The 18,180-nt window shown below is 33.5% G+C and overlaps 1 protein-coding gene across 2 annotated transcripts; it reads right to left on the bottom strand.

The window, feature by feature from the left end:
* Positions 1 to 518: 518 nt before the first annotated feature.
* On the bottom strand, positions 519 to 17,582 carry LOC132749492 (ubiquitin carboxyl-terminal hydrolase 31-like). Of its 2 annotated transcripts, XM_060739247.1 has the most exons (12): positions 17,540 to 17,582; positions 16,596 to 17,185; positions 14,731 to 15,048; positions 14,052 to 14,245; positions 13,589 to 13,712; positions 12,417 to 12,523; positions 11,009 to 11,089; positions 8,371 to 8,497; positions 7,747 to 7,869; positions 6,925 to 7,102; positions 4,259 to 5,959; positions 519 to 2,975 (listed from the first exon to the last, which is right to left on the bottom strand). In XM_060739247.1, the coding sequence occupies exons 2-12, from the start codon at positions 17,046 to 17,048 to the stop codon at positions 2,554 to 2,556; spliced, it is 3,828 nt and encodes a 1,275-aa protein (XP_060595230.1). In that variant the 5' UTR covers positions 17,049 to 17,185; positions 17,540 to 17,582; the 3' UTR covers positions 519 to 2,553. The 2 variants fall into 2 exon arrangements, with proteins under 2 accessions (XP_060595230.1, XP_060595229.1); XM_060739246.1 differs by having other exon boundaries at positions 16,596 to 17,580.
* Positions 17,583 to 18,180: the final 598 nt, after the last annotated feature.

Genomic DNA, 18,180 nt, shown 5'->3' with positions numbered 1-18,180 from the left:
CATGAATTATCTGTTCTAATATGCAGGTAATACAAAACAATTCAAAAGAAAAACTGAAAAAATTGAACATACATGTGTATTTTTTGAAGGTAAATTAAGTTCAATGACTATCAAAATGTCAAAAGAAAGCATTTTTGAAAATGGGTAAATAAACTCCATCTCTTTTAAAAAACACTTTTACATGGTTTCTACAAACAAGAGGGCCATGATGGCCCTGAAGTCGCTCACCTGTACATAGGCCCCCTGAGCAGGGCCAGTTTAAACCCCGGGGCTTTTATTTTAACAAAGTTGGAAGACACCCATTAGAAGATGTTTCATGTTAAATATCTTAGCTCTAGCTCTTTGGGTTCTTTAAAAGAATATTTTTAAAAGTTTTTACTATATGTATTTAGGGAAAATCAATGACCCCCTGGGGCGGGGCCAATTTTGACCCAAGGGCTTTTATTTGAACAAACTTGGTCAACATCCATTAGAACATGTTTCATGCTAAATATCTTAGCTCTAGCTATTTTGGTTCATTAAAAGAAGATTTTTTAAGTTTTTACTATATGCATATAGAGAAAATCAATGACCCCTGGGGCGGGGCCAATTTTGACCCCAGGGCTTTTATTTGAACAAACTTGGTAGACACCCATTAGAAGATGTTTCATGCTAAATATCTTAGCTCTAGCTATTTTGGTTCATTAAAAGAAGATTTTTTAAGTTTTTACTATATGCATATATAGAAAATCAATGACCCCTGGGGCGGGGCCAATTTTTACCCAAGGGCTTTTATTTGAACAAACTTGGAAGACACCCATTAGAAGATGTTTTATGCTAAATATCTTAGCTCTAGCTCTTTGGGTTCTTTTAAAGAAGATTTTTTAAAGTTTTTACTATATGCATATAGGGAAAATCAATGACCCCCTGGGGCGGGGCCAATTTTGACCAAAGGGCTTTCATTTGAACAAACTTGGTAGACACTCACCAGAAGATGTTTCATGCCAAAAATCTAAGCTCTAGCTCTTTGGGTTTTTTAGAAGAAGATATTTTAAGTTTTTTCTTTTGGTTGCCATGGCAACCAGAGTTCTGCATGGAATTAAATTCTTTGAACAATTTTTAAAGGTGACCACCAAAGGAACATTCCTGTGAAGTTTGGATGAAATTGGCTGAGTGGTTAATGAGGAGATGTCATTTAAAGTAAAAGTTTACGGAAGACGGACGAAAAGCGATCACAAAAGCTCACCCTGTCACTTTGTGACAGGTGAGCTAAAAAGTACAAGAACAAAAATCTTTAAATCCCAACTCAAAAGTGTCTGTACATATACAATTAATCATCAATATGTATCAAAACACAATACAGCCAATGTTGTGATAACTCATCTAAAATAAATAATCTGATGTAACTGAAATTCACACTTTATAAATATAAATTTTTAGCACTTCAAGCTCAACAGTAATGTTTCATTTTGTTTGGTTTAAACCCTTAACCTGCTGAATTTGTGTAATGACCTGCTCTGTATTTTGGACAGTTCATTTGAAAATTAAGGTATTTCAATTTCAAAATAGAGCTACTAACAGTATACAGGCTGGTTATACTGCATGAAAATGTAGACTGGTCTGGATCTACACAGGAGGGAAAGGCTTATCACAACATGTTAAGGTCAGTCTTCCAGCGTTATTTCTGACTAAAGAATCAAGGTATTCATTTAATATGGAGAAAATGGTTGAACCTTAGTGACCAAATCATGCCCGAGGAACATACCTTAATTACTCATTATAAAGACTACTGATTGTAACAAATGTCTCTTTCAGAAATGATGTCAATGCATAAGTAAGTAAAGATATACAAGGCTCATCCTTGAGTGCAATATTTTACTTGCAGAAATTTATTGAAATCTATGAAATTCTTTCTGAATATGTCTAATATGAATAAAAGAATAAAAAAAATATGTATGGTAAGCCGTTTCCCTATAACAGGTCAAGTAAAGTTGCTCTTTTCTTAAAAAACCCCCCAAAAAACCCCCAAAAAACGGCCAGTTTTTTTAATGACACTATATATTCATATTGTAACCAACTATAGTGTTTAAACATAACATATCTACTTTGTGGGAAGTCAAAACATGTTTACCTTATATTTACAAAGAGACTGTGTAGCAATTATCATTAATTTTTAATATCAAATTTGAGCATATCTTTAACATGTATATTCCAAATTAAGATACCACAGCCTAAGTTACTGCAAAACCTGAAGCCATCATATGTATAGACAGATAGTCATAACTATTCTACTGTTTGTCTAAATTTTAAACTATAATGGCAGAAAAATGAGGAAAATATGATTGGCAAGTTGAACAAGTACATTGTATTTATCAAAACAAAATTGTATAAAATCGGATCATCATCACAATACATTGTACTAAACTATAATATACCATTCAATTAAAGCATATGAGTATAATTTTGAGGTAATTGTGTTGCTTGTTCAAAAAAGATTATTGTTTACTATACAAAGCACTTCATGTTCACATTACAAATATATTACAATATACTGATTCCTTAAATATCTTAACTTTACACACTTGATTCCTTAAGGTATTCAGATTTCATTTTTTGCCTCATTTTTATTTCCTTTTCCTGTAGAGCCATTTTTGTCAGCATTTTAGCGGTCTGTAAGTGAGGCTGATATCTTGGAAAGTCACTACTGTGGTCTTGATATAGGTGTGGATTATATGTATTTATAGGGGCACGAGACCTCGGTTGGTGGTATAATATTCTAGGATCAGCAGTATGACGATGTAGATAATCGTTTTCTGCAAACTGTTCTATATGATAATCTTGTCTGATAGGCTGCATCGTGGCATACCTGCTGGCACGTTCAAAGTTGGATGTGTCATCAATAGGCTGTGACAAATAGTACTGCTCATGTATGTCATCTGTGTTCACCTGGTGATAGGACATTGGTCGCTCCGCCTTCACCCTCATACTTCTTCTCTCTGTTAATAAATAACATACATACTATTTTAGAATTGACCAACCATTTAAGGAAACAAATAATGGAAATGAAGGGAAAACAAATGCAAAAGCATGTGGTGTTAACGCTTGTCTGCTAAGGGCAATGACAATCTTGGTAGACACCCACTAGAAGATGTTTCATGATTAATGTCTAAGCTCTAGCTATTTGGGTTTTTTAAAGAAGATTTTTTCAACTTTTTACTATATACAAATATGGAAAATCAGTTACCCCCCGGGGCGAGGCCAATTTTGACCCCCAGGGCTTTTATTTGAACAAACTTGGTAGACACTGACTAGATGATGTTTCATGCTAAAGATTTAAGCTCTAGCTCTTTCGGTTTTTTAAAAGAAGATTTTTAAAGTTTTTTCTTTCGGTTGCCATTCTGCAATGAATTAAATTCTTTGATTGACTACCAAAGGAACATTCCTGGGAAATTTGGATGAAATTGGCTGAGCGGTTTATCATACTTTATGAGGAGGTGTCGTATAAAGTAAAAGTTTATGGATGGACGGACACCAGAGGGCCGGATGCCGGACGAAAAGCGATCACAAAAGCTCACCATGTCACTTTGTGACAGGTGAGCTAAAGAGATGAAAATATCAATAATTTGTTCTTCAAAGTCAAGGTCATTTATCAGTGAAGGCCAAGGTTTGTCTGGTTAACTTAAAGGGCTATCCTAAAAGTTTATTACATATATGTTCAAGTTTGAAGACAATCCATTCAAAAATAACAAAGTTCAAGGTCATTTGTGGATGAATGTCAAGGTTAATCTGGTTTACTGAAAGGTCTTGCCCCAAGGGTTGTTGTGGCCAAGTATGAAGACAATACACCAAGAACTTAAAAAGTTATGATCAAGGTACAAGTTTGCGGACGGCGATGGCAACGCCGAAGCGACTGTAACGACCGATACATAAAGAAAAATATTCTATAACGGTACATGATAATGCAATTATACAATACCGGTAGTTGACATAATAATTCCGACATATACAGTAGGGAAAGGTTTAATTTTCTGCAGTTTTTAAATCTGCGGTGTCATTATGAAAATCAGAAATAGCAAATTTAAAGTTCCCGCAGAAAAAAGTACTTATATGGTACCTATATTGAAAAAAAAGAAAAAAAGTCGAGCTAAAAAGGAGAGAAATAACAGATATGTATAGAAAACATTCAAACAGTTTGCAGTTATTTGAAGCCATCAGCATTCTATGACTCTTAATCCCATATTAACTATTTCAAAGAAAGTTTTACAAGAAAGTTACTTACCATGTCTGTCAGCTGATCTATTCCTTGTTCTTGTTTCTCCTCTATTACTTGACCTTCTTGAATCAAGTTCACTTCTACCTCTTTTATACTGTTCTTCTGTTCTCTCACCAATAATGACTGGTCTACTGTCACTGTAGGCCGGTTCTCTAGTACTTAATGCAGTAGACCTATACTCTACATTACTGACTGGTTTATCAGTATAATCTGGTACCCTATTTTCGCTATATTCATTCCCTCTAACATAAGCAGAGACTGGTCTACTGGGAACCATTCTGTCATGTGCAGTATTGATAGCACTCTGCCTATGTGCAGTATGACTAGCTTTAACAGGAAGAGGGGGCTTATCAGCACTTGTTCGAACTTCTGCAGGTAAACTTCTTGGCTGCTTATCTAATATTGCATGACCTTCAACTTCCAGCCGCTGACTTTCATACTGGGGCAGTGGCACTCTCGGTGGAACAGAAAATTGTCTGTCAATGGCTGGTCTATTACTGTTATCGGAATACTGTTTTCTTTGTGGTTGAGGAGTAGACCAACCACGACCAGTTACAACCGGAGGGGAAGGTGATTTACGTACTTGTTGTGGAGTTGCAAACACATCTGGTCTCGGTGGGGGGTTATTATTATTAGACACACTGTTGACAACTTTTTGATTATCAGTTTTTGGTGGATTGTCATTTTGTCTTCTACCATCCATGTTACCAGAGCTGTCTTTATAGATTTGATTTGAATGGATTTTTAACTTTGGCACATATCCATTTAATTGAACACTATCTCTTTCATTGTTTAAGATATTTGATTTATTTCTGCTGCTTTGGTTCTGATACAAAACAGCGGCCGTCCTACTACAATCATCTAGTGGTGATGGAGGAGAACTATCAGTGGGACTTATTTCACTACCAGATGTGAACGAATGACTGTTCTTACTAGAATCAACACTATCCGATCTTCGGTAAATATTTTTCACATTACGTGGTGATGGCACTGAACCATCCACTCTATCATCAGATTGTTTACTGCGCACTATTTGCTCCGCTACAGTTATTTTATTTCTTCCATTTGTTCGTGAACTAATCTCATCAACATACTGATTTTGGGAAGCTAAGTTTTGAGTTCTATTTGGAAATAATTGTTTTCTAGGAGATTCATGTTTAACAGTTTGTCGGGGAGAATTAATGCCCATGTCTTCACGCCTTGGTGATTGATCTTCAAGCTCTCTAAGAGAACTGACAGGTCTTCTATGCTCGACTTGTGGTGAGTTGATACCCTGTCTCAATTCTTCCAACAACATTTCCTCTTCTTGTTTATACCTATCTTGAGGTGGCTCTGATTTCCCTCGTGACTGTTTTACAGTCCTGTAATTGTTCTCAACATCCAGTTTCACTCGCTCCACATACAAATCTGAATAATCTCGTTCAATACCAATTTTACCTCCAGAAGGAGAGTGAACTATTGACTTTGCCTCTTCCACTGGTGAAGAGCTTACAACCTGCATTGACTGCATTGACCTTGGAGGCCCATATACTGAGAACACCCAATGTTTTTGAGACTGAAGAGAATCTATTGTCTGTTGTGTAAGTTTCCTTCTCTGATAAAACAGAAGATAGGCAGCTCTAGAGACAATATCCCGTTGCTGAAGAGGTTTCACATGGGTATCATCATACTCGTACCATTTCATATCTACTGGATTCTTACAGAAGGCTGAAATATGAAACATACAGAAATATTTGTCAAAGCTGGTAACCAAAGTGGTCAAATATAAAAACAACCTTGGAGTATGAATTTTCAAAATCTTGTATTTTTTTTTTAATTCTGATAGAAAACTAGGAATGTGTCCATAGGACATGGATGTCCCACATTCTGTTGCAGGACAGTATGACTTAAAGGACAAAGGAAATAATACATGACTCCCACTAGGTGGTTGGGGCATAAATGACAATGCTGACATCTTAATTTTTCCTAATATTGAGCTGCAAGAATTTCAAATCTCAATTTTATATCCTGAAGTATGCTTGAAAAACATAAAAACAAGCAGAACTCCAGATGCACAACTACACATGCAGACCAACATTCATGTAAAGTGTTTCGTGACTCTATGTTAATTTTTTTTTTAGTTAGATATGACATAAGTTGAAACCTGAATTTTTTAATCTAGTCAAGGGAAATACCTTTACAAATACTGAATAAGTCCATACGCAAACACCAAGGTGAACACAAATGCTGACCAACATTGCTGTAAAGTTTCATGACTAGGTCAAATATTTTTTGAGCTACATGCAACACATATTGAAAATTGCAAATTTTTACACAACAAAACTTAATTAATCCAACGCAAAACTCCAGGTGCACAACTTCACAGGCTGATCAACATTCTTGTAAACTTTCTTCATCCTATCTCAAGCACTTTTAAAGCTACATGTGACACAACATGGAACAGATGCACGCACAGACAGGGACAAATCTAAATGCCTGCCAAATGACCCAATTTGAAAATAAGTTAAAAGCTTTTAACTCAAATCAGGGTAAGAATAACACAAAATATGATTTTTTTATTTAATTATAGAGTGTATTTCTTCATTTTCTTTTGTATATTTTTTACTTTTAAGTGTCCCAGTTGACCTCAGAGGAGTTCCTTAAACTGCACATACTGATAATATTTAACTCACCTGTGTAATGACCTCCACTCATGTTACCATAGTGATTAGAGACAGCATAGAGGTCATAGAGGTCAGATGTTATTTTACCCTGTGAAGTGTCATCTTTAATTAACAGATGATGACCCATCTCGAGATCCGAGACTGGAAAGTTCACTAAAATGTTTAGCTTGTTCCTTCTTAACCCAGACTGTAGAAAAAGAAATTAAAATATAATCTTTAAGCAAGCCACTGATAAATACTGTACTTTAAAAGTTTAAAGGATTTAACTCAATACAGGATTGGAGCAGTACCTCTAGACGCTTGCAGAAATCATGATCACAAAAAAGACAAAAATTGTTGTTTTTTTCACCGATTTTTAACATTCTTCATTCATTATCATACCTAAATCGGTGTGAAAAGATGAATTAGACCTATTAAAGTTCATTCCGTTGGGTAAAAAGGCAAGATTTTAGCATTTTATCATTCAAGCGCCTTGTCTGGTATATACTGGAATACGGTATTTAGTGCTGTGCTCCAATCCTTTTTTTAGTCTCACTCAAGTTTAAATTTTAATTATATACAGATTTGTTGATCTCTTTAGTGTTCTCTCTCACATTGGTGTCTGAAATTTGTATCAACTTCAACCCATTTACTTTGTTAACATATACATCAAATGATAATAAAATAAGGCTGAAACAATAACTTATCTCTCCAAACAGTTACTGAGCCTCATTACCGCTGTAAACAGTTACCCTTGACATAGGTATTTCTGTCTATTATGACAGCCAGTGTTTTACCTTTTTCTTGCATATTAAATATTGGTATTTCAAGTATTGATAATATTAGACTTACATGTCTGAATCGTTTAAGATGCATAACAAGAATATCAGGTGCTGACCACAGTCCTAACTTTTTAGTGGCCCCTTCCTGTGTCTTCTCACAATTAGGGCATTGCCAAGCATCGCCATCTCCAAGCTACAAGAATCACACTTATTTTATATTTTGAAAAAAAAGGACTTATTTGGCCTTTTAATCCCAATATAAGGTCATTTTAAATATACAGTATTTTTCCCTGATACTTTGAATTCCAAATCATAATTAGTAAATTACAGTACACTAGTTTAGTAGCTGGCATCAAACATTAAGGACCATTTTAATTTTATACTCTGAACTAACCAAGAGCACACCCACTTGAAAACTGCTGGTGTTGTATGAAGAAACAGAACAGGTTACACATATGAAGGCAGACATCTTTACTGGTAACCCATCACTCCCCTTGATTTGAATCAAAATATCTTAAAACATATCCTAACTTTTATCAGTTGTTTTAAGATATATTGGTGTATATTAGAAAAAATACTTTATAAAACAAACTAGTAAAGTATTTAGTGTTTTAATTTCAAGATTAACCATTTTTTGTTTGTTTAAACAATACGCAACAGATATTCTTACGAAATAAACAAGGATTGTCAATACCTTCTCCTCTTTTGTGAAGAGTTTCAGACATTCTTCCAGGCTAACATATGAAGGTTGTTGCTGATTTAACCGTGCCTTATGTACAGACGGATGTTCCTCAACATAATCTTCATCATCATCGACCAACCTATTTATAAAATATATTAAATTACACCTTCATCAAATACCTTATTTTACGAATACCGTATAAGTACTTATTTCTGAGGGCTTAAAATTCTGCAATTTTTGTAAAAATAAGGGGTTGTTAATTTCTGCGTATCTTATTTCTGCGGTGTCATCAATTCTGCATTGCTGCTTTTTATTTCTGCGTCATAATTCAGATATTTTTACAAAATTAACCGACAAAAACAAACAACATTTCAAGATTTGTTGATGTAACATGTACACTACTCCCGGTTAACAGGCAGAAAACTGATAATGTGTTTCGCCGCAATCATCATGTATCGGATATATAGGATTATACATGTTAATAAACATGCAATGACAACAATTTTAATACTGTATGTGTATAAATATGAAGTGTGAATAATAAACAATGGCAAAATCGCAGTATGCACAAGATATTGTACAAAATCAAAAGAGTATGTTTATTGCACCTGTCATACTACAATAGTTTGATTCTACAAAGGAATCAAGCTAAGGCTGAGCAAAAATCATACAAACATGATATTTATTTAAACTAAAGAGAACAAGCAATGTAACATTTTTTCTAATATTTTATTCACGACAGATACATAAAGAAAAATTCCCACCTACAAAAGCTGGTAACGGTACACGGTAATGTAATTATACAATACCAGTAGTTGACATATTCCGACATTTACAAGGACGGCTTAATTTTCTGCGGTTTTTAAATCTGCGATGTCGTTATGAACCGCAGAAATAAAGTTCCCTCGGAAAATAGTACTTATACGGTATATACCAAAAATGTATTTAATAATTTATAAATTACATCATCATCAATTTATAGTACATGCATATTACATATATCAACATGTTAACATGGCCATCCCCCGCCAAATGTGTTTGCTCATTGGAAGAATATATATGTAGTAGAGCAGAATAATTCAATACTAAGAGGTCTTTTGGTAATGAAAACTGATGGCTGAAGTGATATTAGTTTCAGATTTGAAACCTATGTGAATACTGATGGCTGAAAATAACAAAGGGCAATAACTGAAAAATTATGCATTGTAGCATTATCATTCAGGTGTTGCACTCCTCCTAAATGAGATCTATCCACCTATCAAGTTTCAAGTTGATACCTCTAACACTTTTTGAGATAAGCTCCGTACAAAAAGTATGAAAAATAACAAAGGGCGGTAACTCAAAAATTATAAAGGGAAGAGTTATCATTCTTGCACGCAGCATTCCTCCTCAATAAATAAATCCATTTATGAAGTTTCATGTTGAAATCTCAAAGACTTTTTGAGTTATGCTCCACTCAGGTGAAAAATTAAGTATGAAAAATAACAAAGGGCAATAACTCAAAAATTATGAACTGTAGAGTTATCATTCTTCAGCACTGCATACCTCCTGAGTGAGATCTATCCACCTATGAAGTTTCATATTGATATCTCAAAAGCTTTTTGAGTTATGCTCTAGACAAAAATTAAGTTCGAAAAATAACAAAGGGCAATAACTCAAAAATTATAAGTAGGGTAGAGTTATCATTCTTGTGCACTGCACTCATCCTCAATATGATCTTTCCACCTATGAAGTTTCAAGTCGATACCTCAAATAGTTTTTGAGATACCGGTATGCTCCGGACAAAAATCTCGGACGGAAGGAAGGACGGACGGTGACTATTTCTATATCCCCCGCCCCCTTTTGGCGGGGGATAATAATACTATCATTTATCAACTACTTTATTTATGAAATTAATTCTACCCAATCCTTTGCATAATTTTAAATTAAAAAAATCTAGCACATTTTATAGTTACCACATGAAAATTTGAGGTAAATACATTTCCATTTAAAGACAAATGTTAATACAAAACATTTTTTCTACAATGATGGAATGAAAAATGCTGACATGCAAATAAATACAAGTAGATTTTATCAAGAAAAATATCTTATCAATATCAGATACTAAAGGATAACTGATTCATATAATAAGGATATTAAACAAGAGCGATCAGTAATCACATGTGTCGCCTCATGATGGCCAATTTTATGTTGGGACAAATTTTGTGACAGACGGACAGACAGTGCACAACTAGACTTGGTACTGATCATTCCTGTAAAGTTTGGATGAAATTGCACCAGTAGTTTATGAGGAGTAGTCCGGACAAGTTTTGTGACGGAAGGACGGACAGACAGACAGACGGACAGACAGACGACGGAGAAGTGATCCCTATATGTCGCCTCTACGGGACACAAAAAGGATACTGATCCAGAACTTGTATTTGACTTGATGATTTTGCTGGGCTCACAAGTTACGGATCAGCATGCTCTTATAATGAACATTTTACCTCCTTGAATTCAAACTATGTCAGTATGTGTTCAACCATGATGTAACACCATTACAACATCCCTGATCACTTCTATATAAAATACACATTTTCTTTCTAGCTTTCCTGTTGCATCTGTACATGTGATAAATGCAGATAATATAGCACAATATGTACATAAATACCTTTTTTTCATCTCAGGATCCCACTCTATGACAAACTTTATGTGAGTTGGTCCATAATCATCATTATAGATAGAGAGAGCCCTACAAAAACAAACACTGATTAAATACTGAGCAGTAAGTTGCACCTGGAATACATTAGTCATCTACCAGTTAGAACCCCAACAACATTCTGAATGGGCATTGGCCATTCAGTTATGTCATTGAATGAATGAATGAATGAATGAATGAATGAACAAATGAATGAATGAATGAACTTAAATCTGCTGAGTTCTTAGTTTGTCTATATCCTAGTAATGTGCTCAGTTCCCCTGTCTAGTAATGAAATTATGTTTATACAACAGATAATCAAAAGATCCAATTTTCTCAGGATGAATATTTATAACTAATGTTTCAACTTTTCTCTATCTTAAGTAAATTTGTTGGAAAAGTTCTTTAAAAGTGACCTCAGGAAACAGTTTTTAGGAGCAGACAGACAGACAATCTGACAAGACACCCTGAGGGTAAATCTTTATGGATGCTATATTTATAACCCTTATATTATTATGATGTTGGAGTTTGAAGTAAATGCTATAAGAATCTAAGTTCAAGGGGGACATAATTCTGGAAATAGTCAAGCCAGAGTATTTAACATTCTCCCAAATGATTTGAGTTATAATAAGACACATATATATGAAGTTTGAAGTAGATACAATAAGAAAATTAATAGAGAAGTTATGAAAAACTTGAATCAGAACTCTTGACAAGGTCACTGAAGCTTGGTGAGTACTGGACAGCTCTCAATATACTCCATATAGTAAAGATTAAAATGATGTGTATTATCTCCATACTGCCATCTATCCATATTTTATGTTTCATAAAAATATTTTCAGTACTTTTTGCGTTGTCATTGGATCCAGTGTTAAATTAGCATATTTTCAGTCTATTTGTTGCCATAGCAACCAGTTTTCAACATAGGAAAAAAAGAAAAAAAAACTTGCATAATCTCCAGACTGCCATTTATCCATATATCAAGTTTCATAAAAATATTGTCAGTACTTTTTGCATAATGGCAGGATCCAGTTTTGTGGACTGACAGACGACATACAACCAAATTGGGATTAAGGCCCATTTTTATTGTTATTTTCTTTTGTTTAATAGAGGGCCATGGCCCCTTATTCTATTGTTACAGAATAAATTTTATTGTTCTTTTTTGTTTACAGTTAGAAGGCCCTTTTGCGGACAGACAGACTGATGGTAAACCTAAAGTCCCCTTTGGTTAAACCGGTAGGGGACTAAAAACCCATCAAATCCCCTAAAATCATCACACCAGAGTTTAATCATTTAAGGTTTATTTCTTAATTGTTATTTTCATTTTCTTTTCCTTGAAGTGGATAGAGGACTACAATAAAACTATAAAGTCATGCTCTACCTATCAATTGGTTCTGTATACAGTGGCATGTCAACATCATCTGCTAAGTAACTGTCTTTAGGTCCGCTGTCAACTACTCTGATATCAAATTTGGCACCTTTGTAAGTCTACAACATCAAAGACAACTATTTTATATACAGTAAACACATATGTATTTGTCTTTTTTATGAGGTTCTTGTATAACATGTAATGTCCTAGTCAATAAAAGACAAAAGATAAAATTTATGTAAGTATTGAAGTTGTCAAGAGTGTAAATGAAGAAAAAACAACCTAATGTGCTATCAATAATTGTAATTATTATTTTTTTTTGGTTTAAAACAAATCATTTACCTAATACAAGAGGGCCAAGATGGCCCTAGATCGCTCACCTGATCAATCAAACTCATCAGAGCAATTTCTTAGACAAGCATCCTGACCAAGTTTAATGACAATTGAGTCAAAAATGTGACCACTAGAGTGCTTACAAGGTTTTTCCATATTTGGGCAGTGTGACCTAGTTTTTGACCAAAGGTGACCCATATTCGAGGTTGACCTAGAAATCATCAAAACAAACTTGCAGACCAATTTCCAGGATATTTGGATAACAACAGTAACCACTAGAGAGTTAACAAGATTTTCTATTTTTAGCTCATGTGACCTAGTTTCTCATCAGAGATGACCCATGTTCAAACTAATCTGAGCAAGTACCTCGACAAGCATCCTGATAAAGTTTGATGATGATTGAGGCAAAAATGTGACCATTAGAGTGTTAACGAACAAATGTGGACGGACGACGGATATTCAACGATCCTAAAAGCTTACCCTGAGCAAAAGTGCATGAATTTCATTGGCTCAACTACTGATACATGTATAAACAAATAATGCATGAATCTACAATGTGTTGAAAACAGGCAATTTTCAATAAATCAATAACAGAACATTTTTATAAAAAATTGCAAACTATATCTTGTTTGTTAAAATAACAAAACAGATTAAATTCCTTATTTTTGTCAAAACATTTATTCAAGCAAACATGTGTTAAAAATTTAGGTTTAAAACAAGAATATTTGTTATACCTATAGATGCTCATCTATGTGGCTTTTACAAAACTGAAAAAACGACCTTACTATTAAAAGTAGGAAAATCTTTAATAAGCCATCTAATATCAGGGAGCATAAAAATATCAGCCTTACATTGCTCTGATCCAGTACTCGTTCAGACACTGCAAACCTCATACTCTTTAATATACATCTCTGTAACTGTAAGAACTCTATATCTCTGTTGATCTTTATAACTTCTGGGCAACAAAACCTAAAACTAAACAAATATGTACCAAATTAGTTAAACATGTATTAGAAGCACTAAGTAAATTTTTTCCAGAAAGGATAGTTTTCAAAGTTATGGTACAAAAATGTGTGATTTAAAACAAGCAAGCTTTCTGTGATGCAAGTCAAATGGTGAATGGACCACCATTACCTATGTGTAAAGAAAAGACATTATATTGTTTGATTTTAATTACCAATATCATATGTCCTTATAATTATGTAATCAGGAGTTGATCTGATTAACCTTTATTCATTTTGACTTATATACAATTAGACAACAGATAGCATGACTTGCATCTTTATTGTACATGTAAACATCATTTATATTTACCTTTTGGTAGCAGAAAACTTTTCAATATGGACAATCAAAATTTGGATAAGATCTGATCCTGGTGTTTTGTTAACCTCACTAAACGGAAATGTTTCAAACACATAAATTGTCTCTGATTCATGAATATCTGACAGTGGTTGATCATCACCAAATGTGTTTCCAAACCCTTTCTCATTCAGTTGACAAAGGACAAGCTAAAAAGAAGTTTTAAAAGAATCATTATCAATAAACAGGAGATATTTGCAATAAAAAGCTTACAACTTACTCAAAATTACTCCATTTTTTCACATATAAAGCAGCAGAGGGCAAAGCTAAAAGCTTTGTTCTTTTAGAGATAATAATTAGCAAATGATTTCTTTGTGATAGATTTTGATTCACTTGTACATTTTCAAGGATCAGAAGATTAACTCAATCACAAATGTATTTATAAGCAAGATAATGTATTAACAAAATAGTGATCAAGTTTTTCATAACATACAAAACTAAAATTCATATGCATTATGTAGCTAGTGTTAAATCATGGCTACACACACACACTACAGAATAATGTCATTATGTGCATCATTGTAACACAATTTGTACTACAACAAAGTATAACTTTTTGATTTGATCATTACAACAATGTATTTTAATACAATAACATGAAGAAAGTAGTCAGTAAGTAAGTATATGTACCCACCCTCTTTGGTGTAACATATAGTTCATGTGCAAGTTTGTCCCTTAGTTCTCTAATGGAGTCCATGATGTTCATTTCTAAGGCAATTCTCAACTGCTTTGGTGAATCATCTAAGTACACAACTGTTATATATACTGGACGTGTGCTTTTTTGAGGTACAGGAAGTGAAAGACAGAGGTATGATTCGTATGTATTGCTTTGCTTCTTGCAATCAAGACATGTTAATGATGATTGGTACAATGCTTGGAATTTATTGTAAATATCAAAGCCACTGCAAGCATTCAGAACCACTTCTGGACTTGTTAGGACTGTCACTTCATTCTAAAGAAAAGGAATTTGTGATTAATATTACTATTTACAATTATGGTTTTTCATTTAAAATCAAACAATTATCAGCAAATGATTCATAAACATTATAAAAGTCTATTATAGTTTATGTTATCAGCATTAACCATGATACAATTAACGTTACGCAGGTTTGTAAAATACATATAAATGTATGTTACTCACTTACATGTACTATCAAAATCTGCTAATAAATTATAATTATGTAATCATCACAGGGATGGAAAATTCCACTCGTCCAGATTCAAAGTGAAATCTACTTTGCTGTGCTTTTTTACTTACTGCATAGACAGTTTTTTACGTATCACACAGCGCTTCACAATACGCCTCTGGGCATAAGTAAAAGGCGACTTCTGATAATTGACTGCATAACATATGTGTGTGACATGATATGCAGCGCCATCGGAAATATTGAATTCGTCGATGTAAACATCCCAATTAATAACTCATAATTTATATGACATGATGTGTTACTTTTAGATCTGCGAGTTTAAAAAAGTTACACTCTCAATCGGTCCAAGCATATTTGGCAGTAACAACAAGCAATGTCACTTAGACTGTGTAAATGTACTTGCATATAGATTAATACATAACAGGAGCACAAGTAAATAGCTCACTACAGTTATTTTCGCATCAAATTAAATGTTGGCAAATGTCGCAAAAATACAGATTGACGCAGGGCTTCCAATAAGTTTCAAAATCTGGAACTCAGAGACTACAAAATCTCTAATATATAGTAAGTCACATTATATAGGTAAAGAAGAAAAAAGCATTAAATTTTGGAAGTCAAAAGCCAAAATCAAGGAGTAAATGACTCCCAAACTTCCATTAACGGAAGCCCTGTTGACGGTCGATAAATTGATCATTTAAAAACAAATAAAGAATGAAGAATTTATAAGTTTTAGCGATCAGTATTTTTTTTCATGTTTTGTGTACTTTACTAATGCTTTACAAGCATTTCTATAAAAGAAAATTTAAAAAAAAAAAAAATGATTTACATATGATAAACAGAAAAAAAAACTTTTGAAATCATAATCTTTATTTGATTGAAATGATAGCGCTATGATGTTCACCACTTGATTTCAGTCGATTTAATTTAGGACTTACTGTATATCTAATAATTTATGCAATATAATACTTGTTAAAAAAATACTAATTAAAAAAAAAATTGTGTTTGAATTAAATTTAAAAATATGTATATATGTATTATTGTTATGTACACCTTTAATGGCAGCAGGCTTTATACAATAATTTAAAGATGACTATTACAGTATTACTGAGTAAATGGATAAAAATAACTTTTTATAGATCAAATCAATGCGCTTAGCATCCTTTCACTTCTCCTTATGTCCTCAAACTTCTCCTTGATGGGAGCAGAGTGAGAAGTCACTTCTCCCTAAATTTTTGGTCTAGCTACAGCCCTGGTACTGTACACCTATATTCTAATTAATAAGTAAATGTATCAATTTAACACAAATTTAACACAGACTAGTATTCATCAGTTTAAATATAAATATAATCACCTTTTCCTTTTTAGTTTTAGAAAGTGTTTCTTTTGCCTTTTTCTTTGAAGAATGGTGAAGCTCATCATTAAGTCTATCAAGCAGCCAAAGTAAAAATTCTTGTGCATCATGCTGAGATGAACCTTTATACTGTACATTGAATTTGCTTACTACATTCTTAAAATGACTTGAAATTTCAGGTGTATAAGATCCTGACCATAAAGTTTCTAAAAGGCGTCCCACCTCTTCACAAACTTCACACTTAGATGCACCAACCAGCCTTTTAGTGAAACCTTTTCCATTAAACAACTCTTTGTATTTTTTCTGTATAAAGTACTCAGAGAATAAGTCTGTGCTACTAAGGCACTGAAGGATAGTGTTCATAAAGCAAGTGTTGCCATGGTTTTGAATTCCAAGTATTCCAGGTGGGGCGTCCCATATCGGCAGTTGTACAGAAGACGATAGCTGTGTCATGTGGGTTTGATGAGACAAAATACTCTTTTGAGAACTATGGCTAACATCATCATCATAACGAATGACTTGTAATTCCGAGTCATTTGCTGGTGACCGTCTTCGTTTAGATGTTGGTGTCAGGCCTCCTTTTAATTCAACTGGAACATAATCACAATCACTCGTAGCACCACGACTTTTATACTCTAACATAGGCACATTCATATAAAATAAAGTCTATAACAATTAAAAAAATCATGTAACCAAATAATTTTAAAATATCATAGTAAATCACGACTGGAGACGAGTTACATTTTAGATGATTTTCATTTTTTGTTTTCCTTAATCTACTTCGGCTTTCTTAATCATTTCCGTAACTTTTCAAACAAATGAACATGTTGCCAGTGGTAAAACATTAAAAATACCACATAACCTTTTATGATCCTGTATAAATCTACATTGGTAAAGCGCGTGAAACAAATATTCAGTAAATATATTCTGTATTTCCGTGTTACCTGTCAATTAGAAACCATGTTTACATAGAATTGTGGGTAACAGGTGTTTTTTTTTGAAAACGAGGCTTTGTTGTTTTTGATTTATCGGAAAATCAAAACAACTTTCATCGATCAGTCAGTCAAGACAGACAGCCTGACGTATCAGTAGAATTTTCCAAATTTGAACGAATAAAATTAACGAATGACAACTTAATTCATTTATGTGGAAAATTTAATCAGTAAATTATAAAAATATAGGATTTAGATTAACTACGGCTTTAATTAAGTCTGTGAATTAAACTGTCTGGGGCGCGTTGTCAAATAAAGCAGACCTATTTGATGCTGGTTCATGTGTTACTTCCATACAATAACCAGGGTCATTCAAACAATTGAAAGACCATGCAATAACCAATAATATCTGGGATATAACGACATTTTTTATGTTCCAGATAATATATTGGGACTCTGAACATACATCATATCTTAAAGAAGGCTTAAACACAAGTCCTGTGTATGATAAATTCCTGAACATCATTGATGATCATAACCTTGTACAAATGGTCAATGAAAGTACACGAAATGACAATATTCTTGATTTATTGCTCATTTCAAACCACACTCTTGTTAACAACGTCAAGGTCATACCTGGCATATCAGATCAT

The sequence above is a fragment of the Ruditapes philippinarum genome, unplaced genomic scaffold, assembly GCF_026571515.1.
Source record: "Ruditapes philippinarum isolate M1 unplaced genomic scaffold, ASM2657151v2 ctg575_1_1_1_1, whole genome shotgun sequence".
Lineage (NCBI taxonomy): Eukaryota > Metazoa > Mollusca > Bivalvia > Venerida > Veneridae > Ruditapes > Ruditapes philippinarum.
Note: the sequence above shows the minus strand (reverse complement) of the source record. Positions and strands in the feature narration are given on the sequence as shown.